This window comes from Myiozetetes cayanensis, unplaced genomic scaffold (assembly GCF_022539395.1).
Source record: "Myiozetetes cayanensis isolate MyiCay16 unplaced genomic scaffold, myiCay2020 scf39, whole genome shotgun sequence".
In the NCBI taxonomy this organism is placed as follows: Eukaryota; Metazoa; Chordata; class Aves; order Passeriformes; family Tyrannidae; genus Myiozetetes; species Myiozetetes cayanensis.
The window spans coordinates 783,271-804,665 of record NW_026087620.1 but is presented as its reverse complement, the minus strand read 5'-3'; the positions used below and the strand labels follow the sequence as shown (position 1 = coordinate 804,665).

The following is a 21,395-nucleotide window of genomic DNA, read 5'->3' as shown; positions in this document are numbered from 1 at the left end:
GTTCGGGGCGGTGCTGGGGGCGGTGCCGGGGAGGCGGTGCTGGGAGGTGCTGGGGGCGGTGCCGGGGGTTCGGGGCAGGGCAGGGGCGGTGCCGGAGGTAGTGCTGGGAGATGCTGGGGCGGTGCCGGGGGTTCGGGGCAGGTGCTGGGGCGGTGCCGGGGAGGTGATGCTGGGAGATGCTGGGGCGGTGCCGGGGTTCAGGGCGGTGCCGGGGGGTTCGGGGAGGTGCTGGGGCGGTGCCGGGGTTCGGGGCGGTGCTGGGGGCGGTGCCGGGGTTCGGGGCGGTGCTGGGGCGGTGCCGGGGGGGCGGGGCGGGGCGGGGCAGGGGCGGTCCCGCTCGGCCCGGGCGGCGGGCACTGCGCAGAGCTGAGCCGAGCGGGGCCGAGCCGAGCCGGCTCTCTGGGCCGCGGGCGGAGGCCGGAGCGCGCCCGCCATGCCCGGGCTGCCCGCGCTGGGCGCCGGCCCCGACACCGAGGAGAGCTACGACTTCCTCTTCAAGCTGGTGCTGATCGGGGACGCCAGCGTGGGCAAGACCTGCCTGGTGCAGCGCTTCAAGACCGGGGCCTTCGCCGAGCGCCAGGGCAGCACCATCGGCGTGGACTTCACCATGAAGAGCCTGGAGATCCAGGGCAAGCGGGTGAAGGTGAGCGCGGCCGGGCCCGGCACAGAGCGAGCCCCGCGGAGCCCCGGGCGCCGCTGCCCAGCTCCCCGCGGGCCGGGCGCGTCCAGCCGCGGGCTGCTCACCAGCCGAGGGACGCTGGGCTGGGCTGGCGCCTTTCCAGCAAGGGATGGGGAACGGGCAGATCGAGAGAAGCTGGGGGAGACGTTGTTAAATTAGGCAGGTTTAAAAGTTATCTTAAGACGTTGTTTACAGCGTCACAGGAAGTACGGTTTTTCCAGTTCTTCGCAAACCAGAACGAGTGAACCCTAAATCTGACATATCTGCTTTTCTTATGCTGGTTGTTGGGTTAGAAAGAGGGTAGGACCTGTACCCAGTGGATCTGTCCTCAGATTGCTAGTGGCACAGATTCCCGATAACAGACTGGGCCTCTGAGCACGGAAGTGTGAGCAAACAGTGGGGAGAAGAGGATTAAAGCACCTGTGGTTTGTAGGGGGCTGCTGGGATAAATCCCTTCACCAGCCCCTCCAGAATGGAGTCATACAACTGTACTTCCTCACCCACTAAAAAGCACTTCAGGCACTCACTGCCTGGAAAAGATCATGGAATTGTTAAGTTTCTGGTGGCACTGAAATACAGTAATTGCACTTGAATTTTGGCTTGTGTTTACAAAAGTAAGTGTCAAAGTCCTCTATTACCTTTGTACTGTAAATTAATTTACCGATCAGAATATGAAGCAGAGAAAGTAGTGGAAAATGGAAGAAATGAAGGCTCACATTTTTTAGGAAAATAGGGGGATTAGAAGTTCCACACCCAGCAAAGGTGTTTATATTCCTGGTAGTATGACACCTTTTCCTGTCATGTCTGGCTGGGGCTAGGGAGCTGAAAAGGAAACTCAGCTTTTCTGTTTGTGATGTCAGTGCCTCTCCTGCACTTTCCAGTGAGCTGGTACGAGTGGGGGTTCTCCTTTAAGGCTCTCCTTTAACCTGGCTCCATTTAAATGCCAGGCACATAAAAAGTGACAAATGTGTCTGTTCCTCCTGCCAGGGGTCTCAGCCAGGGACTACAGGAGCAGGGAAGGACTAGCCCAGGAAATAAGCTAAAGTTCCTAGGTGTGCTTTTTTCACTGTCAGTACTTAACACCTGAATATTCCTGTATTAGGAGTCAGTCTGTAGGAAAATCTGCAGGTTATCTCCAAGTATTTTACAAAAACCAAGTAAGAAAATGCAAGGTTTTGTGGCTTTTTCTTTGGATTGTTCGGTACTTCAACTTAGAAAAAAAATATAGGGATGCACAGATTGAAGAGTATATTGAGCAATACTTTAGACAAATTAATCCAACATTGTTGCTGATTTATCTTACAGACATTTTTGTCAGCTGCTGAGTCAGGCATACAATTAGAAAATGAAAACATTTGCTTAGAGGGTTTTTTTGGTTTGGTCTGTTAGGGCGTGAAGCTGAAGTTTGGCTTTTGCAGTTGGACTGAGATTTCAGAGCAGTCCATCTGACTGGGTGGGTTTGCTCAGCATGCTGTTGGAAACAGGAAACAAGGAGGCATTTTATGACATTTGATGAGCTCCCTGACGAAGCAGGCGGGTGGGGAGTGTTGCAGGCTGTAGGTCTGGCCGTGCTGCAGGTCGGGGTGACTGCAGCAGGAGCAACTTCAGCTCCCTGCACAGGTCCTTCCCGGCCCCTTAGTAAACAAGCCTGTCCATGTACTGGGTGAGAGATGCGCTGTGGTTCTCATTCCTCTGCCTCAGGCACCCGAGACACACTGGTTTAAAAGGGTTTTACATAAGCTGATGATTGGGATGCCTCAAATCAAGAGATGTTGAGGACGTGTTTAAATAAGTTTGACCTTAGAGAAAGGTCCCTACAGAAGCGTGCAGGGGATTCTGTGCTGCTCCAGTATCATGAGGAATTTATGCTGCTCGAGACAGGACCTTCATAAGGAATGCAGAACTTGTTTGCAGTTTAGCAGATGCTGCAGGAATAAGAAAATCCCCGTTTATAGAAGCTCATCCGTAGTAGTCCCTTCAGAACAAGAGTGTCTACAAAAAGAGTCCCAAGGAGGTTTGGAACTACTTGCTCCGCATCCCCAGTGGCCCAAGGTTCATTTTCAGTCAGGCTAAGGATAGTATTACAACCCAACAACACTTACTTTGAGATTGAAACAAACATTTTAAGGTTAATTGTGTCAGCGCTCCCTTCTGCTTCAGATGTTCCCTTTACAGTTACATAATGTTTCTGAAACGTTTGGAGCCCAAGGATTTTAAGTCTCCCTTGCTTTTGATGCATTTTGTTGGCTGAGGGAGAAGATGCATGTTGGGATACAGAGGGTTATGGTTCTGCAAATAACTTTTTTTATTGTTTATAACGGGCCTGGCTGCTGTGAGCTCCTGGAGGTGTCAGGCTGAAAGGCCCCGTGGCACAGAGCCAGGCGGGGATTTGGCACGGGTAGCACACGAATGGGACTTCACAGCCAAGGCTACCCGTGCTCACCACTGGAGTTCTGTACACAGGCAAAATCTGACCAGCACATATCCAGAATTTCCCCACCAGCTCTGTGAAATGTCTGCAGTCTATATTCTTTTAGAAATATGCTCTGCTTTGTGCTGTCTAACTGCTTGACATTGTGGCATAGTGCTCTCTCTAAAAGCCATCCTTAGCTGGCTAAATCCTAGAGTACAGGCTGGAGTTCCCAAAAGTTGGTCTTGTTAATCACTTAAAAGTGTTTAAAAGTTGTGTTAATCACTTAATGCACAGTGATTAAAGTCCTATTGATAAAATAATTACTTGACTGATAGAATCTGGCAAACAGAACAAATATGTTTTGTAACTGTTATGTCACTGAAAGAAAAGATATTTATAAAATGCTGGGATCAAGATTTTACATAATGATAGGCAAGGACATTCCTAAGTCCAAGTCCATAAATCATGGTTAGTAATAACAAAATTCCTTTTCTTTTAATGAATTACCTCCTGTGAACTGATAAATTAATTATCTTTAATGTCTACTTTATGCAGTAGTATTTTACATAAACTGAATATTTTTGTTCTCCATGCTGTAGTTTTTCTCTCCCAGTATGTGTTTCAGAAAGTGGCAGGAGAGAAGAACAGTTGAAAACACATTCCTTTTATAGCAAATACTTCATGTGTCATTGCACTTTTAAATTTCCAAGCTTTTCCAGCCCATATGTTATCAAGATTATTGGCTTTTATTCAGGCCTCATGGCTGTAGACTATATTCCTTTCAGAATGGGCCAAAATGTAATGTGTCATTATCTGGCCAAACTGCAAGTAATACAAAGTTATGACTTGTTAACTGTCTTGTCCCCTGACTGTTGATTTAATAATGCTGCTAAACAAATAGAGGCAGAGCAATTGGTTATTACCTGGAAGCAATATTATTTGATATCCAGAGGAAGTGTAGCTCTCTGTCAGCTACTTGCACACATCCAGGTGTGGAGGAAATGGAAATACTGCATGCCCAACAAACGAGGCTTCCTCATTCTCTGAAAACTGTGTAGGGAAACAGTTGAATGGAGCAGTTCATCCTGACTGTGCATGAATATCACTTTAAATTGAAATACACTGCCATAGAGGTGTTGCTTTTGGCAAAAACTGCATAGACGAAGTTGCAAGACTTCCAGTAAGTGTTTTTAGGAGCAAGTGTTGTGATTTGCCAGCCTACAGAAACGTATATTATTGTTTGCCATTTGAGATGACAGGATTCAGACTCGGTCAGGTGGTTTAGATTCTTTTAGCACAGACTTTGTGTACACTATTTCACTGCTGGGAAATCTTATGGAATTTGCTATATTGTCACAAAAGTGACATTTCTGTTCTTGTAAAGAAGGTATCAGCTGTAGGATGTACTTATTTATTACTTATGCTGCTTCAGAAGCAAAAGTAGAACTGAACTCCTGTGATACTTTGGAAGAATCAGGAGAGTACTTAATAAATTATGTAGGAAGTGAGGGAGGGAGAAATTATTTAATGTGTCCTGAGGCCATCTGTTAAGCATTAACCTTTGATAAACAGTATGTTCATCAATGCAAGAAGAACCCACATGACCCGTGGGATAGTGCTTGTTTAGGATGCTCTTTGGTCAGCCTGTCACTCATCATTTTCAACACTCTGTTCCTATAGTGCTTTCTGTAGGCCTAACCAGACATCCCAGAATGATCTTCCAGAGACCCACCATAAACTGTGCCACCTGTTTTCCTCAGTGCATGCAGCTGAAACATCCTTGTTCCAGTTTTTCTCTCCTGTGCCACCCTGAAGGGCCTGGCCCTGTGTGCGTGGTCCCTACCCGTGTCCTGGACAGCAGCTCCCGGGTGTGTCCATGCCTGCTGTGCCCACAGCTCGGGATGCTGCCAGGAATGCTGGCTCCTGTCAGCTGTCTGCAGGGATCCCCGGGGCCTCTGCAGCACAGCTGCTCCCAGCCACTCGCTGCACCCCTGGGAGGGGGGAGTGACAAACACTCCCTGAGGATCCTCCACAACAGGAAAAGATGAGAAAGCAAATAGAACAAGACTGTCAAGACTTTGTCTGATGTACTTATGGGCATTATATATATTATATATGGGAGTCATGAGAAGTCTTACAGGAGATAATAGTTCAGCACTGTGCTCTTCAGTACCAGCCAGTGCTAAGGGCTCTGCTGTCCAAAAAATTCAAATCTCAAAGCAGATCAAAATAACCAGCTTTTGTAAGTAAATGTGTGTGGAATAGTGAAACAATTAGCACAAGAAAGGTGGCTCCTTGTCTTTGTTTCCTTGGAGTATCGTGTCATACTCCTTCTGAACAATGGGTATTTATTCCCTGGTTTTTATCCTGTCCTCATTTGTTACTGCTGGTGGTCCCCTTGAAGGCCTGGCACCGATCTTTTGTCTCATAGGTGTTTTTTCTTACTATCCTCAGATGAATTCAACACAGTTCTCCAGCAATCCCAACTTATCTTTCTCACACCAAAATTGTTGTGAAAGTAATGACAAAATCAAGAATTGCTTCAAAAGGTTACTGAGTGACATATGTGGCTTCCATTATGTTATTTACAAAGCTGAAGCACTTAAATCCAGGAAATAAATAATTAAGGACTTTGGGTCCTTGCATATTCATATCCTAATACAGTAAAATCCATGACCACATCTTTTTTGGTAGCCTGTGGCTAGTATATTTCCTTTGGTATTTGATGTTAACATTTGAACATTTAACTTATACTGAGGGACTTTTGAATGAGAAATACTCTTTTTTCCCAGGAATTTGTAATTGTTATTCTTGTCAAGAGTTAAATGCTTGTAAATATAGTGTACAGAAAGACTATATAAAATTTTTACTACTAAATGGCTGGTTTAAATTATAGTTGTGATTGGTATTTACACAGAGTTGTCATGTTTCTTTTTCAATAAAATTTGAAAGGTGTCTCTGTACACCTGCTGGAGAAAATAGTGTTTAATTAGGATCAGAACTGGTATTTTTGTAATTACTTAAATTGTATCTTTTTAATCATGTATTAGATTGCTCGATGCTATATGGAAGTATTTTTCAGGGAGTTTCCAAAGATGCTGTCAATCAAACTAGCTATATTTTGCCCTTCGAAATACAACTTGCTTTAAATTAACTCATCTGGTTCTTAGCACTTGCTGTGTCTGCAGTGTGTATTCTTGATGATTTAAAAGAAGACAGTTACTCAAACTTCAAGCAGTGTGACAGGGCAGGTTTTCAAGCTTCCAAATTGTGGGAAGCCCCTGCTGACAGTGTTGCCTTGGCTTGGCTCAAACCAGTGGTTCCAGTGTGCCCCGAAACAGGGAGCACTGCCCTGGCTCCTTCTGCCCCCAGGGGTGATGGAACAGGACAGACACCGTGCCAGCTGCTGGGCATGTCTGCAAACGAGGATCTGATACCTCCTGGAGCCTCAGCTAGGAGAGCAAAGCCCCCAGACTGCAGATCATGTGAAAAGCTCCACGATTCAGAATCCTTGCACAAGAGGAGCACGAAGTTCAAGTGCCTGAGCTTACCTGGAGGATGTGGGCTGGGAGGAAAGGTGCTCTTGTTTGCTCTTGGGTGCTGTTTGAGCTCCTGAGAAGGTCAAAATTGTGCTCTCTGCTGTTCCCAGCAGGACTCTGGAGGCTTCAGCAACTTTGTACATTTAGTCCTGTGAACACAGACACAAATGTTTGGGTTAAACACGTAGGGGAGTGCTGGGAGATCTTGCTGGTGACATTTTGAGGTTGTTCTATTCACTACAGTAGAAATTGGGAAGGACCGGAGAAAGACAAATGTTGTACTCATCTTCAGAAAGGGCAAGAAATCCTGGGATGGCTGGTCAGATTCATTTTGGTCCCTGGGAAAATCATGGAGCAATTCTGTCTGGAAGAGCTAAGTTTTGACCCCACTTAAAAGCAGTTGGCTTTGTCACCTCCCAAAATGTGTTCCAACCCTAATGATTCTGTAATTCTTATGGAATGTACTTATACAGAGGTTTTCAAAATCCAGCATACAGCACGTGGCCCAGGACTGGCTTGCTGAGTCACTCTGCACTTTCATTTACACCATGTGAAAAGTGTGAGCTAAAACCATTTTATTTTTGAATTTCAAAAGTTTCTAATTTGTCTGTATGCACAGAATCACTCAGACCTCTCCCAGGAGTTGAGTAATCCTCATTAGGCTTGTTTTGCACTTGAGCTAATCAAGTATTGAGATTTAAAACTGTGTAACAGACAAAGGTCTAGTGGGGAGACTTGAGGGCAGAGATGATACAGAACCCTGTCCTGAACTTCCCTGTCTCCAGTAATTGCTGCTAACTGCTCTGAATCGTTATCTGTTCCATTAATAATCATTACTTTGTGGTTTTCTGAGTCCATTACAGTCCCTTCCCCTTCTCTGAGAAAACTCTTACCAGAACTGAGAAGTCCTTTTCCATTGGATTGATTCCTTTTAAGCTGTACATAAATCATTTGGGATCTAAATGCTTGGTTGGCACAGGAAATGAGATCTCATCAGGAGATGAGATCTTTTCCAAAGGGAAAGTTACTGCTCAAAAATGCAGGAGTCAGAAGACAGAAAGAAAATGATATTGTGCAAAATAAATAAATAAAAAAATGATTCCCTATTATTTGGTGTAAAATATCGTTGACACATTATATTAACTTGTGTCAGCTCTTTGAAATAAGGAGGTTCAGAGAGAGAGGAAACATTAAAAACCCCAGAAGTATTTGCTTATGCTCTGTCTCATAAGAAGAATGCAGAGCATAAGGAATGGCACAGAAAGACAAGCAGTGGTCTCATTTCTCATCTGGGGATAGAGAAGTGAAAGTGCAACAGAGGGACTGAAAATACAACATTTATAAAAGGAAATTCTTTGGTTTCATTGCTACTATATGTTGAAGCCAAGAGCTTTGAAAGATTCAAAAAAGGTTAGAGATTTCTATGGAGAATGAGAACATCCACAGTTACTTCAGATTAAAAGGTCCTGGAATATAAACCATCATATTCCAGGCCATTAGACAACCTATAAAACAAGAGGATTTAGAAAGAAATTTTCCCAATGAGCAGGATGTTGTGTTTGTCCACTCTGAGTTATTTGGCTTCTTCCTCTGGAACATCTAGTACTGGGAACTCAAACCCTGATCCTAAACTCATAATTCTTATGCTGCTGGATTTGGGCAAAAGTGTGTAAGCCAAGCATTTCTTCTTGCTGCCCTGATGGAATGTGTGTTCTACCCCTGGAAAAGGACAGGTGAGCAGCCTGACTCGATCTTTGACCTTACTGAACCCTAGAACTGCTGGCATTTTGTTTATACCCTTTTATCTCTATTCTTTGAATGGTCTCATATTTCATTCTAAAGCAGCATCAGTGCTCTCAGGTGATGTGACCACATCCTGCTCCAGTCGTTCCAGGAGCAGAACTGGCAATCCCACAGCAGTGCCACAGATGATATTCCAGTGAAAAACCACCTGTAGTTTCAGTGACACACCAGATCAACTGGAGAGGCTTTGCTATGGGGAAACATCTTGTTCTGCTGACTGTGCTAGAGGAGGTGACAAAGGGCTAGGGCTGGACACACACGAGATAATGTGATAATTTCCACAGAAGCAGCTGACTGCAGAAACACCGTGTGTCCCAGGTGATACAGATAGAACCTTTTAGCAGCGAAGTTCTCAGCATACATTACATACATTATGTTTAGATCAGGGTTCTCAAGCATGTATTGTTACCATCCTTCAGTCCTGAACGAAGCCTAGAGAAAGGTGGTGCCAGAGTGCGTTATTTGCAGAGGAGAGTGATGTGGGTGCTGTCCCTGGGCCAGCAGAGCTGGCTGGCCCGTGTCTCACTGTCCCTGTCTCTTGCAGCTGCAGATCTGGGACACGGCCGGCCAGGAGAGGTTCCGCACCATCACGCAGAGTTACTATCGCAGCGCCAACGGGGCCATCCTGGCCTACGACATCAGCAAGAGGGGCTCCTTCCTGTCCATCCCTCGCTGGATCGAGGATGTCAGGAAGTACGCCGGCTCCAACATAGTGCAGTTACTGATTGGTGAGTTCCAACATCGACACAGCACCACAGGCTACTGCAAAATGGCATTATTTGCAATACTTGTTTAAGGTGGTCACAAGTTTTATCTCTGGTTGAAGTTAAGATGCATCAATAGATCTGATTGGAAATTTGACCCATTTTTTTTTTAATTAGAAAGCACTGATTCATCCAAACAGAAATGTTTTGCTTTGATTAACTTCTGTTAAGAAGTTTTGAAGCCTTTGAATCCTTTGCATCTCCCTTGGTGGAGAACTGAGTGCCCAAGATTTCCAGGTTCTGAGGCACAGCTGCTGTGGAGATGTTCTCATGATAAAGATCCCAAGGTTTTCACGGCCCAGAGAAGCTCCATCACAGCAAGCACTGGAACACCCCCACGCTTCAGCAGACAGGGGATTTTGGAAGGCCTTTGGGGCAGTCAGGGTGTGTCAGTTCTCTGCTGCAAGTTCTGCTTCCCAGCCCCAGTGTTTGGACTCAGACGTGGCTCTCGGGGCCAGGTCCGTTAGACCTGCTGATGGAACAGCAGTTCTGTTCTGACTTCCCTAGGGCCCAGCAGACAGCTGCTGCTTTCACAAGGTGGTTTCAGCTTTCATTTCTAGCCCACTTTAGTTTTATTAAGGTCTACAGCCACCACTGTTCCGTTCCTTTTTCTGTCCTATGGGTCACACAGAAATACAGGTTGGAAGGGCTTAGGAGGTTATACAGCCCCAACCTCCTGCTCTGAATGAGGCCAATGCAGATTGGTCAGGGCCTTCTCAGTCAAATTTTGAAAACCCCTGTGACTGGAAATCCTGCAACTTCCCTGGCACCCAGAGAACCTCCAGCTACACTCTTCCTGTGGCAGAAGCAGTGATTATAAATTACTGTGCTGTTTCCTTCTCCTCCAGGGAACAAGTCTGACCTAAGTGACCTTCGGGAGGTTGGGCTGGAAGAGGCCCAGAGCCTGGCTGACCACTATGACAACATCATCTGTGCCATCGAGACCTCTGCCAAGGACTCCAGCAACGTGGAGGAGGCCTTTGTGAAGATGGCCACGGAGCTCATGCTGAGGCACGGCGGGCCCATGTTCAGCGAGAAGAACACTGACAGCATCAAGCTGGACAGCAAAGACGTTGTGGAAGGCTGGGGGTGTGGCTGCTGATAAGAGCTAGGTGATATCCCTGACCTTACTGGAATTTAGATGGTGCTTCACCCTAATGCTGAGTAGCATGGTAGCCATACTCTCCTCCTCCTGTGAAACCAGCAATTTTGTAGAAGTTAGACACAATCCTGTTAGCTTTGGTGTCTTATTTTTAAAAAGGGACTTTTGAGAGGTAGTCCTGAAAGTCAAACCCTCTGAAAAACTTCATTAACATTTGTCCCCACCGTTTTATTTCCCGTAACCTTCATACGAGTTACAAAAATGGCAGGAACAACTTTGAAGTGGTGATGAGGGGTGGGGAGACAGGTGGCTGGGGAAGAGGCATGCAAAGCCAAAGCTGTGAAACATTTCACACGGGACTGTTGGCAAAGGACGTCCCTTTTGGAAAAGGCAACCTTGACAGTGTCTCTTGAAATCCTCAGCACTCCACTAGTGACCAAAAAGTCTTTGACAAAGGTATTTCAAGTGTCATAATCCCCAGCATTGTGATTACAGGACCAAATAGCAGGTACCTGTCCTAGGGCATAGACTGCTAGTTGCTGTGGAACAGGCCCAGGTGGGGAAGCCTTCTCTCAGGTTTTGTGATGATTTTAAGTTATCATTTTAACAGAAGCAAAATCGGCCCGAGCAATATCACAACTTACAGTCGAGCAGGATTGGAAAGATTGGATCACGGTAGTTATTTCAATACAGCCTGGCGGAGAGGGTAGATGCATTTCATTTGTTATTGTTTGCACAGTGATAACTCCTTTTTCCTAGTGGGTATCACTGAGGTTTTGCCCTCAGGTCTCATCATTTCATTTCACAGTTCAAGACTTGCACCCTGGAAACAGGAACTGGAGAAGCCTTGAGCTGACTGTAGCCACGACCTCTTGCCATGTGCCTAATGGTCATTTACAGGGTTAATTCTGGTCATACATTTGACATTGTGTTACCAGAGTGCTCGTTGTTTAAGTGGCATAAGTGGATTTGGTTTTTGTATTGGTTTTGTTTTTTAAACCATCTCTTTAAATACCAGATGGGAAAGAATAGCTCAGAGTAGCTGTAAACTGCATGCATTGCAACTTCTTACCTGGAAGAAGCCAGCATCTTTTTGAGTGATTCCCTCCCAGCTTTGTACCCAAATGTTTCCCTATCAGAAGTTACCAGTTGCTTTTCATTTCATGAAAACATTCATCAGGAAAAATCTGTCATTGTTGATCAAAGTCTACATCATTAAGTAAAACTGATTTCATAATCCAGCTACACCCAGTTCTTTCAGATTTGGCTTTCAGTGGTAGGTGCAGCTGAAGTACTGATGGCAGCATCTCTGGGTTTACACTCAGGCACCTTCCAAAAAGGGAGCAGGAGGATTTTTAACTGCTGGTAAACAGAGGTGTTCAGGGATGGCAAGTGATTTTTGCAGTCCTGATTATATGAAGGAGCTCGTTTTCTGAAAGCACCTACTTCAAGTCATCATTTGTCTCTTTGGAAAAATCTAGATCAAAAAGGACTTGAATTGTTTTGCTACTAGGGCTGCACCAGTTTAGCCATTCAACATATCCAGTGTCATGAAAATGAGGAAGACTTAAGAAAGGGCTAATGGATACTAATTTTAATACTACTCATTTTCCTGTAGAAAATATTAAACCATTCTCTGGTCTGTTTTTTAAACTATGAGGTAGATAATTGAGGAGTAACGTATACTTTGTAGCCTATTTGCTTCTAATCTGAGGGGTTAGTTTTCAGGTTTTACAGTTGCAAGAGTAAAAGGGCCTTTTTCAATTGGCATAGTTTTCACAATTCTAATATTTTCTGTGGAAGAGCAGGCTGAGCTGCTGTCTTTGGTAGTATTTTTGGATAGTTTTCCAGGACATTCCCATCTCTCCTACATCCAAAGATAACAGGCAATAAATTGTCCAGCTAGGCACTGAAAATGAGAATTGTCCAAACTCTGGATTTGTTAGTGTACTCCCTATATCCTGCTCTCAGGAGAAACTATGAAGACAGTCCAAGCTAAAACTCAGTCCTGGTGAGTGCTCTTCCTCCTGGTTAGATGGTCCCCGAGATACAGAATACTCAGAAGCACCTGACTTTGTGTCATGACACATTACAGTTTACATGTGAGGGTCATAGTCCTGCAGTGCTGTGTGTGTGAACATGGACCCCCAGATAAGCTCAGCCTTCCACTGTTTGCAGGGTTAGTGCCAAATTATTTAATGCTGATATAAATTCACAGGCATTTAAGAACAGTGTTGCTGCTACTCAGACTGAAATCCATAGTTTACATAGTAACTCTTGGAGAACTGGAACAAGATGCAAAATGAACTGAAATCCTGCTTCCAGTGCAGTCAATGATTATCTATTTACAGCACATGAAGAGATGAGGAGTTACTGATCCATTTTGTTAGTTTGGAGGTTTGTTCAGTAAATAAGTGGAATTAGCCAAGGCATTACACTTCTCCTTACAGTTTGCCTGGACATTTCTCTTAAACAGCCCTTGAAGGTTGAGTCTCTGTCTGCAGGTTGGTCTGGTTCAGTCACAAAACGTGCAGTGCAGCAGCAGGGACTTGTTTGCTGTTTTCATTTTCCAGTGAAGGCACCGATTCTGATTAGTTTGCATTTTGCTATAGAAAACTAAGACTCTGGCTTGAAATCAGTTTTGTCTTTTAACTGCTGGCTCCTCTGTGTTGTAACAAGTGTAATACAAGTTTGCATGCCCTGCTGACCGAGCACAAGGGAACAAAGAACTGGACTGAAGGCCTGGTTTATTTTCACTTGGGGCAGCTCTGAGTGACGGTGCTCGGGCTGGGAGCAGTTCAGGTTTAGTTTGAGAACCAAACCTTTTCTCTGTCCACTGCAGTAGCACAGCAGTCACTACACTGAGAGCTTCTTGACCAACAGTAAGTGTAACCTGGAGCTTTGCACTGCCCTGCTGAAGACTTTCCTAGCCCTGTGACTCACACCCAGCTGTGTAATTCATTAGGAAGACAGTGCTGTTGGTTTAGCTCCACTAATCCTATTGAAACCAAAAGGGTACCTGGGAGAAGAGAGCAGCAATAAACCTGCGATTTACGGGTAAACGAGGTTCAGATCTTGGGTTACAAATGTGCACTGATGTACATCAAGTGAATAATTCAGCAGTGCATGTTCAGAGTTCACAGCACAAACATTTGCCAAGAAACCTGTTTACTGGCAGTTGAATATTAACAAAACTGTGGTGCAGTAATTGCTTTTAAGCAGATCTCCTTGGCTGACCATGTGTTTGCATTAGTATTTATCATTTATTTTTGGCAGTGCAAAAATATTACAAAAGCACAGAAGGAGACGTTGATCCCTGCCTTGTAACACTTGGGAGTGGAATGCAGAGGCAAATACTGAAATGAAATCATCAGCACAGTGGTTCCCAGGAACGGGGGCTTTGTTACCCTTTGTATTGATTTTGTTTTAAGCGAATTTCATCTCCAGTTACTCATCCAGTCCGTCATCACGGATGGAACTTGTACAAATATTTAGAGTTTTGTAAATACAAACCCAAATAAATGTCAGCCCAGAAACCTGCTAATATTGGCTTTGCAAAACAAAATTTGAAAAAAAAAATGAAAATACTTAAGATCAGAGGAAATGTCCTAATGATTTTATCCCTCTCACTGGACTGGAAAGCAGGTGATTTTGGGAGGTAACACTGCATACTAAATGAAGCCCAGATTTCCAAGAACTTCACCAAATGTGGAGCTCTTGCTCATTTTCTTTCTTTGCCTTTAAAAATTCCACTGATTTGAAGAACAGTCCCAGCCAGGGGACCACCTGAATGCTTTTTGCTGTCTCCCACCAGTGCTGAGGGGATTGGGAAGTAATAAGATCATTAGTTTCTCTTTGTGGGATTGCTTTACTCAATGGCACAGTGAAAGTCTCTTTAAATCCAGAGGAATGAATATGTTACTTCCTCAGTAGAAATGGTTTCTCTTTACCTATCCTGCTGCCAAAACATTTATATATTAACAGACCACTGAAGTTTACCCTATTATTGTGGACAAACAGTTTGCTGGAGGAAAATGAAGTGAGAACAATACATGCTTTGTGAACCTGAAAAATAAAGTTCCTCTCCCTCAGGTACCTTCCAGCCATGGGGTTGGCTCAGTTTAACCCCTGTCAGGCATTCTCACAGAACGGTGGTTCTTGGAACTGAGTGCAGATGAATCCCAGAGTCTGGGCTAATCACCCTAACCACTTCATTGTCCTTGCTCAAATGATACTAGGTTGTTTTATCAAATGAAAGGCATTCGTGTATTTACAAATCAGGCAGTAAAAGATGCCAGGTTGTTAATGTAGATTAGTAGTTACATTTTATTAGTTATGTGAAGTATAGTGACTTGATAATGGGGCTGTTCTTAGGTTTGACAGTTCTTTTCCATGCTGTAAGAAGGGATTCATAGATTTGGGAAATGCTGTCTGTTTGACTTTTGTACTGTCTGGAGTAGTGCTGACCATCCCACTGTGATTTTAGTTAGAGAAGCAGCCTCCTGGGTATCTTGGTTTTTAGTGGCCAGGTAATGTTTGATTATTGAACTGGGTTATAGAGGAAAAAATCTCAGATGGAAGCATTTCCTTGCAATCTCCACTGCATGCTGTAGGAAAAACAACTATTCCACAGCTAGGTGTTCTGTGTTTGGTTTACTTGGAAAAGAGCAGGCTTACAAAATCAAACCAACCCAAATATATAGTTGCTCTCCATGGAATTATTGCCAGAAGCTAGATGAAAATACCTAGGATACTCTCCTGTCCTGATCTTAGTATGACAAATTTCATCATTTTTGGGGGTGACTGAAATATGTTAAAATGCACTTTAAAAATAATCCTTTGAAGCATAAAAGGGTTGCAGGGTTTTTTTTTTCACTGTGTCTTTTTTAACAAGGGTTTCTGTGACTTGAATGCTGATAAAGGCAGTTCCCTGTATTACATAGGGAATACATACATTGAGGCACTGCTGAAGACAGACTGTCAACAGTGTCTTGTTTTTCCATGTGAGTCAGTGGCCATGGAAGACCAGGGAACAGGAGAACTTCACAAGAATGAGGAAAGTGAAGGCTGAGTAACAGGCAGGGAAGGTTTCCTGTTTAGGCTGATGAACTGTGTTAGTGTAATCAGTGCTCACTCCATTCCAAGGAGGTACTTTCCCTCCCACAGGTAAAACAGAGCACGGCTCAAGGAGTTACAGGTTTTCCTCTTTGCTTTTTGTACCACACAAAAGTGTCTGCCTTCTGTCCTGAAGAAGAGTGGTCTGCTGAGAACTAGTTAAGTGTATGGTAACAACACAGTTTAACATTTGGAGAGCTGTTAAATTGGCTTACAGTTGTATTTAGGACCTAGGCCTTCCATTATGAGGTTAAAAAATGTCTCTCTTCCCTAGGAGACCATTTGAAAACCTTTAGAAGATCCAGGATTGTACCTTCATAGAAATTTCTTGAGGCTTTCTTTATCATTAAAAAGTCCCTTTTCATGTTTCTTTTGGAGGACATTTGTAGAATTTGGTTATTTCCAATTTTATTATCCAACCAAACTGCTGACACTCATTGTACTTATTCTGAACCTCAAATTTAATGGAATAATGAGGATTAACCTTCCTGCCATGAAGCATTTAAGCTTTCATAAGAACATGTGAAACACCTTAGCATGAACTGCTCTGTAGAAATTTAAACCTCAGTTTCCCCCTAGAGCTACATAAAAAAGATCCACATTGATGTAAATGTTATCTTAGAGACCAAAATTGTGGCAAGCTGGCAGTTTTAACTTCTAATTGTTCAATCAATAAAAAGAGGTTATGGCACAGAGGTTATCTTCTCCAGATAAAAGCAGAGGAGAACTTTGACTGTACTTCCTTAGAAAGTGTCCTTTTTAAGGCTCCTGCCTCACGTCATCTGTGTATCTCCAAAAGCCAGTCTCCTACTCACCTCCTTTACACTGCACTGGCATGTGGAAATGGGATGATCAACACCCTTTCCTTCTGTCAGTTCTGTGAGCAATGTGGATTCCTCTGCAGATGTGAGGGAGGGATTTGGGGTACCTGCACGATCGTAGGTGAAAACAAGGGTATGGAAGGCTGTCCTCTGAACACGGCATGCAAACTTGTCTTGACAACTTGGAAGCATTTTTTAAAAGTGAGCCAAGAGCTGCATTTTCAGAGACATTAAAGCTGCAGACAGATGCCTGTCAATGTTCAAAAGCATCTCGGTAACACTGCAGTAAGAGCATAAAACTTGTATGGAAGTGGTTTTGCACTAAAGGGAATCTGAGAAAAGAAAACATTAATGTGAAAGGCAGAGCATTCTGATTATTCTGCATTTTTCATGTTCATTCCCTAAATGCTGTGCATAAGGAAGCTTTTTTTCCCCCTTTATAAGTGATATTAAAATAGATTATTCTAGGTGTGAAAAGTAGTTTGATACTTGACAAAATAAAATGCTATATATGTTTTCTTGAGAGAGTGATTAATATTGCTGAGGAGAAGAACTTTGCAGATAGGGTTTGGTGGTGTAGGATCAGGGATTCCCCAAAGCTGTGTGACACACAAACGGTGTGACACACACCTACCATTCCCAAAGCTGGGGAGGCCAAGGGAGGAGACCAGCCCCTGTCCTGCCTGCCAGACATAGATACAGACATCTACTGAGCAGGAAGTGAATTTAGTTATTTCTAAAAGTGTTTTTAAAGCTTTCTATTTTTTAAGTCTGTAAGGAGAAAGGATTTCTGACACTCAGATATGCTCAGTGCTGTCAACCAGCTTTTCCCTCTTCTGTGCCTCACTCGGCGACCTGACAGGTCCAAAGCCCCCAACTCCAGACAGGGAGCATTCCAGCCAGGCTGGCTCACACACCTGTTGGGGAGAAGGTGAAAATCTCTAATTCATATTGAATTCATTCACTGCATTCCAAAATTATCTGAAGGGTTTGGATGAGAACAGTGTTAAAATGATTCTGCATTTTCTAGCACAAATGTGTTGCTGTTTTTCAAGGTTCCTTCAAGAGATGCAGGCTGTACATTTCTAATCATCAGTAACTGTTTTGCTTTGAAACTTTCTTATCACAATACTGTCTAGATCATTTGGAATACGAGGAGACAAAGGAGCAAGCTTGCATACTACGGTAATTTTTTATACTTTACGTTCATCTATTTATGAATTTATTATGAAAAGTATTTTTAAACATATGAAAAACCTGCTTTTGTTGTGAATTTTAGCAAAGTAGTGGATACATTGTACTGTGTATCATTAAAAAGGTTTAATTAAAGTAAACTTTGCAATTAATATCTTTTGTTGTTATTTTATGCATGTACCTTGTTGTGGTATATTATCAGAAACAAAATCAAGTTTTAAGAAATTCTGTATCCCGTTCTACGGTGATGTGTGGTCTGCTTTTACACATGACCTAATGTAGTCTTTATTAAACAAACGGTGCTTAACTCTCTTCCTCTTATCCTTACAACTGTCCATCCTTCCAGAAATGCATGCACTTTAAATTGCTTGAGTTAGTAAGCTCTGCAGCATAACTGTCTGGAAGATTAAGAATTAAACCCAAAATTTTCAGCGTTGCAGAAGTGCAAATAACTTTTTCAGTGCTTGCAATTAAGTGTAAACAATGTAGTTACAACTGTACTTTCCCAAGGGAACATTTAGATCCTGGATTTTATTTAATTGTTGTAAATTAAACAAAGAAACACCCCTTTCCTTTTGCTCGGCTCGTTAATTCTAACGTCAGCAGATGCATATTTTTGATCCGCAGGAGCCAAATATTGAATTGTTTGGTTCTGTATTCAGTCCGTGACCAGTAACAGCCTCAGGTATCAAACCAGCAAGTTGTCAATGCAGCGGCCGCGCTCTAAAGCTGGTTCCTCAGAGTGCTGGGTGGGGCTGAATTTGTTAGTTCTCTTACAGTGACACTTTGCCACTGAACCATTCTGGTCCGTGTTACTGGTGTGCACAGTGCTGTACAGAGCTGGAGTGAGAGAAACACTGCAGGTGCCACATTTAACACACAAACACTGCAGGTGCCATGCTCAGCACAGACCTGCTCTTTGCAGGGATTGACCTTTATTTTCTCATGTGTTCTGCACATCTATCCTAGCGTTTATAAACGGCAGGGAGGGGAAAACCTAACTTTTCCCTGTGGTTTTGGTATGCTGTGAATTCCAAGGCTGTGATATGAGGACAAAGGTAACAATTTATAGAGAGCTGAGTTTCTTTTCTGTAAATACCCCCATTATGATAACACAGTCCTGGAACAGAACATGCAAAGCAGTTCTCTCTAAGCCCTGTGACAGCCCTGGCCCTCCAAAGCCAGGCTGTGCTTTCCCTGACACGCCACTGCTGAGCCAGTGCTGTGTCCCCTCGGGTGACCCTTGGAACGGGCCTGTCCTGCTGCAGTGAGCTCTCCCAGGATCCCCAGAGCAGAGGGGACACACACCTGTGTCAGCACAACCAACTGGCTCACAGCTGCTCTCCCAGGGCACGGAGTGACACGCAGAGCACGGCTCTGACTGAGCAGGAGCACCATGGGGGCACCAAGGTGCGGCCACATCCCCCCAGGACACCCCAAAAACGTCAACCAGTCATAAAGGATCATGTGGAGAGAAAGAAACACACTGGACAAAATCGATCCCCTGCTCTGATCTGTGCTGCCTCATCCCCTCTGTGCGTGTGTCAGATTAAATCCGTATAATTAACAGGTCTCAGTAACTTGAATTTATCATGCACAACAACCCTGACAGCTGTTCAGTGGCTTATAATTATAAGTGCATATCACAAACACTTTAAAGTGCCTGCAGTTGCATTTCTAGGAACTCTCCCTTGAATTCTCTAGGAATATGGAATAGTTTGGATACAGGAGATCTACACACACTACAACCATTTTTTATTTGCTGTTAGTGAGGTCAACTGACCGTTATGTAGCTTGTACCTGAAAAAAAAAAATCCATAGTTTTTTATAGTTTAAATTCACTGAATATTTTTTCTCCCCATATGTGGTCAGGAACTTGGCTGTTAAACTAGCAGAAAGCATATTCCCAGCTACACTTCCATAAAACAAGACACCACTCCCAAATCCTGTTGAAAATCCACTTCTTATTCTGAGATTCTTACCCATGGAACAGGTGCTGCTTCTGCTTCAGAAAGAGGTCAGCAGATAAACCTGTGTAAACCTTGCTGGTTGTTAAACTGTAAGGCAGATTCCAGTTCTGGATTCTGAGCTTGGCATACAAGACCAATAACAATACAACTTTTAATTGAGACCAGCTGAGTCTCAGGTGGTCTCAATTACACAAAGTAACCCCACCTGTGCTATTTTGAATCAGCACCAATTTATTTTATTCATAGAAATGATCACAGAAATACTTTTTTCCTGAAACATTTAAGTTTGCAGGCTGTTTCTGTCCACCTTGAAAACAGGATATATTTCATCCCCCAAGAATTCATCCTTGTCTAGACAAAAGATTTTAATGCAGACTGTGTAAGATATGCTGTCATACCATACAATCAAGACTGTCAGTACCCATTTCTCTTCAAGTTACAGAACATACAAGCACACCACTGAGTTTCAAAGAAACTCTTGCCATCCTGGCTTCTTCCCTTTGACACTGAAGGAAAGAGGTTTGTAACTCTTTCAGTAACTGCCTGCTGTGTGTAGTGTTATTCAGGTCACTATTTCTTCCTTCCTTTAATTCCTGGGGAGTCTGGGCAGGGGAACAAAATAGCTACACTGCACTGGACATCACGACATGGAATTCTTGCCTTTAACCAGACAAAGTTCTGCTGACACTGGAGTGCTGAAACCCATGGGTTGAGAAGGCAAGACCAGGGTACCACATCCACCTCTGCCAATCCATCCAGCCACCGAGAAAACAAACCCACATGCTCCAAGGTCTTTCAACTGTGCATCCTTTCCTCATTTTACAGAAATCTGTGGCATGTCGATTCCATGCCACAGGTGATTATTTTCTTGCTGAAGAAAGCCCCAACAAATGGAAATTTCATAAAGCACACAAATCCTAAACCTAAAACACAGCTCTTACTAAAACCAGCAGCTGGGAGAGGATTCAGAGCACCAAACTCCGAGCTCCCCTCAGACTCCTGGGGCAGTGATTTCACTCACTGACAAGAAAAACTCACCAAGGGCTTTGCACTTGTTTTGAAAGGGTGCAAACGAGAGGCTGCCAGAATTATGAACACTCTCCATCTGCTATTTTTTTACTCATTTTGGCTTTCTGAGGTTTGTCAAGCCCATATTGCCACCAAGCTGGAGTTCAGTCCATGGAGCTGGAGAACCTGAAATACCCTCAGCCTTGGAGAACTGCATGGGGGCAGCGTTTTACATTTTACTACTGGTATGACACAGAAAAAGAAGAAAAATAAAGAAAAAAGGAAAAAAAACGGAAAACGGAAATAAAGGTAGAAAAAATGAAAAAAGCGGGGGGAACGAGAAGGAAAGGAGGGAAAGGGGGGAAAATGCGGAGGAAGAAGGGAAAAGGGGGGGAGAAGAAAAAAAAGGGGAGAAATGGAAGAAAGGGGAAGAAGGAGAAAGGGGGAGAAGGGGGAAAGAAAAAATTGGGGGGCGGGGGGGGGGGGAAGAAAAAAAGGAAAGGAAAAGAAAAGAGGGAGAGGCTCGGGATGCTTCGACCCTTTTCCCGCCCCGCCCCAGCCGCGCTGAGGCACCGCCCAGATGGCGGAGGGCGCCCCGCGGCGGCCCCTCGGGGCTCAGGCGATCCCCGCTCACCGCTCCCGGGCCGTCCCTCGGGGCTGAGGCGATCCCCGCTCACCGCTCCTGGGCCGTCCCTCGGGGCTGAGGCGATCCCTGCTCACCGCTCCCGGGCGCTCCCTCGGGGCTGAGGCGATCCCCGCTCACCGCTCCCGGGCGGTCCCTCAGAGCTCAGGCGATCCCCGCTCACCGCTCCCGGGCCGTCCCTCAGAGCTCAGGCGATCCCCGCTCACCGCTCCCGGGCCGTCTCTCGGGGCTCAGGCGATCCCCGCTCACCGCTCCCGGGCCGTCCCTCAGGGGCCGATCCCCCCTCACCGCTCCCGGGTCTCTCAGAGCAGTTCCAGCCCTTCGCTTTCCCGAATAAACTCAGT

General features: G+C 44.4%; 1 protein-coding gene across 1 annotated transcript; it reads left to right on the top strand.

Moving 5' to 3' along the window:
* The first annotated feature begins 356 nt into the window (after nt 1-356).
* On the top strand, nt 357-17,872 carry RAB43 (RAB43, member RAS oncogene family). The gene is made up of 3 exons (XM_050328300.1): nt 357-643; nt 8,979-9,162; nt 10,047-17,872. Exons 1-3 carry the CDS (start codon nt 434-436, stop codon nt 10,298-10,300), a joined length of 648 nt encoding a protein of 215 aa, XP_050184257.1. The 5' UTR covers nt 357-433; the 3' UTR covers nt 10,301-17,872.
* The last annotated feature ends 3,523 nt before the right edge of the window (nt 17,873-21,395 follow it).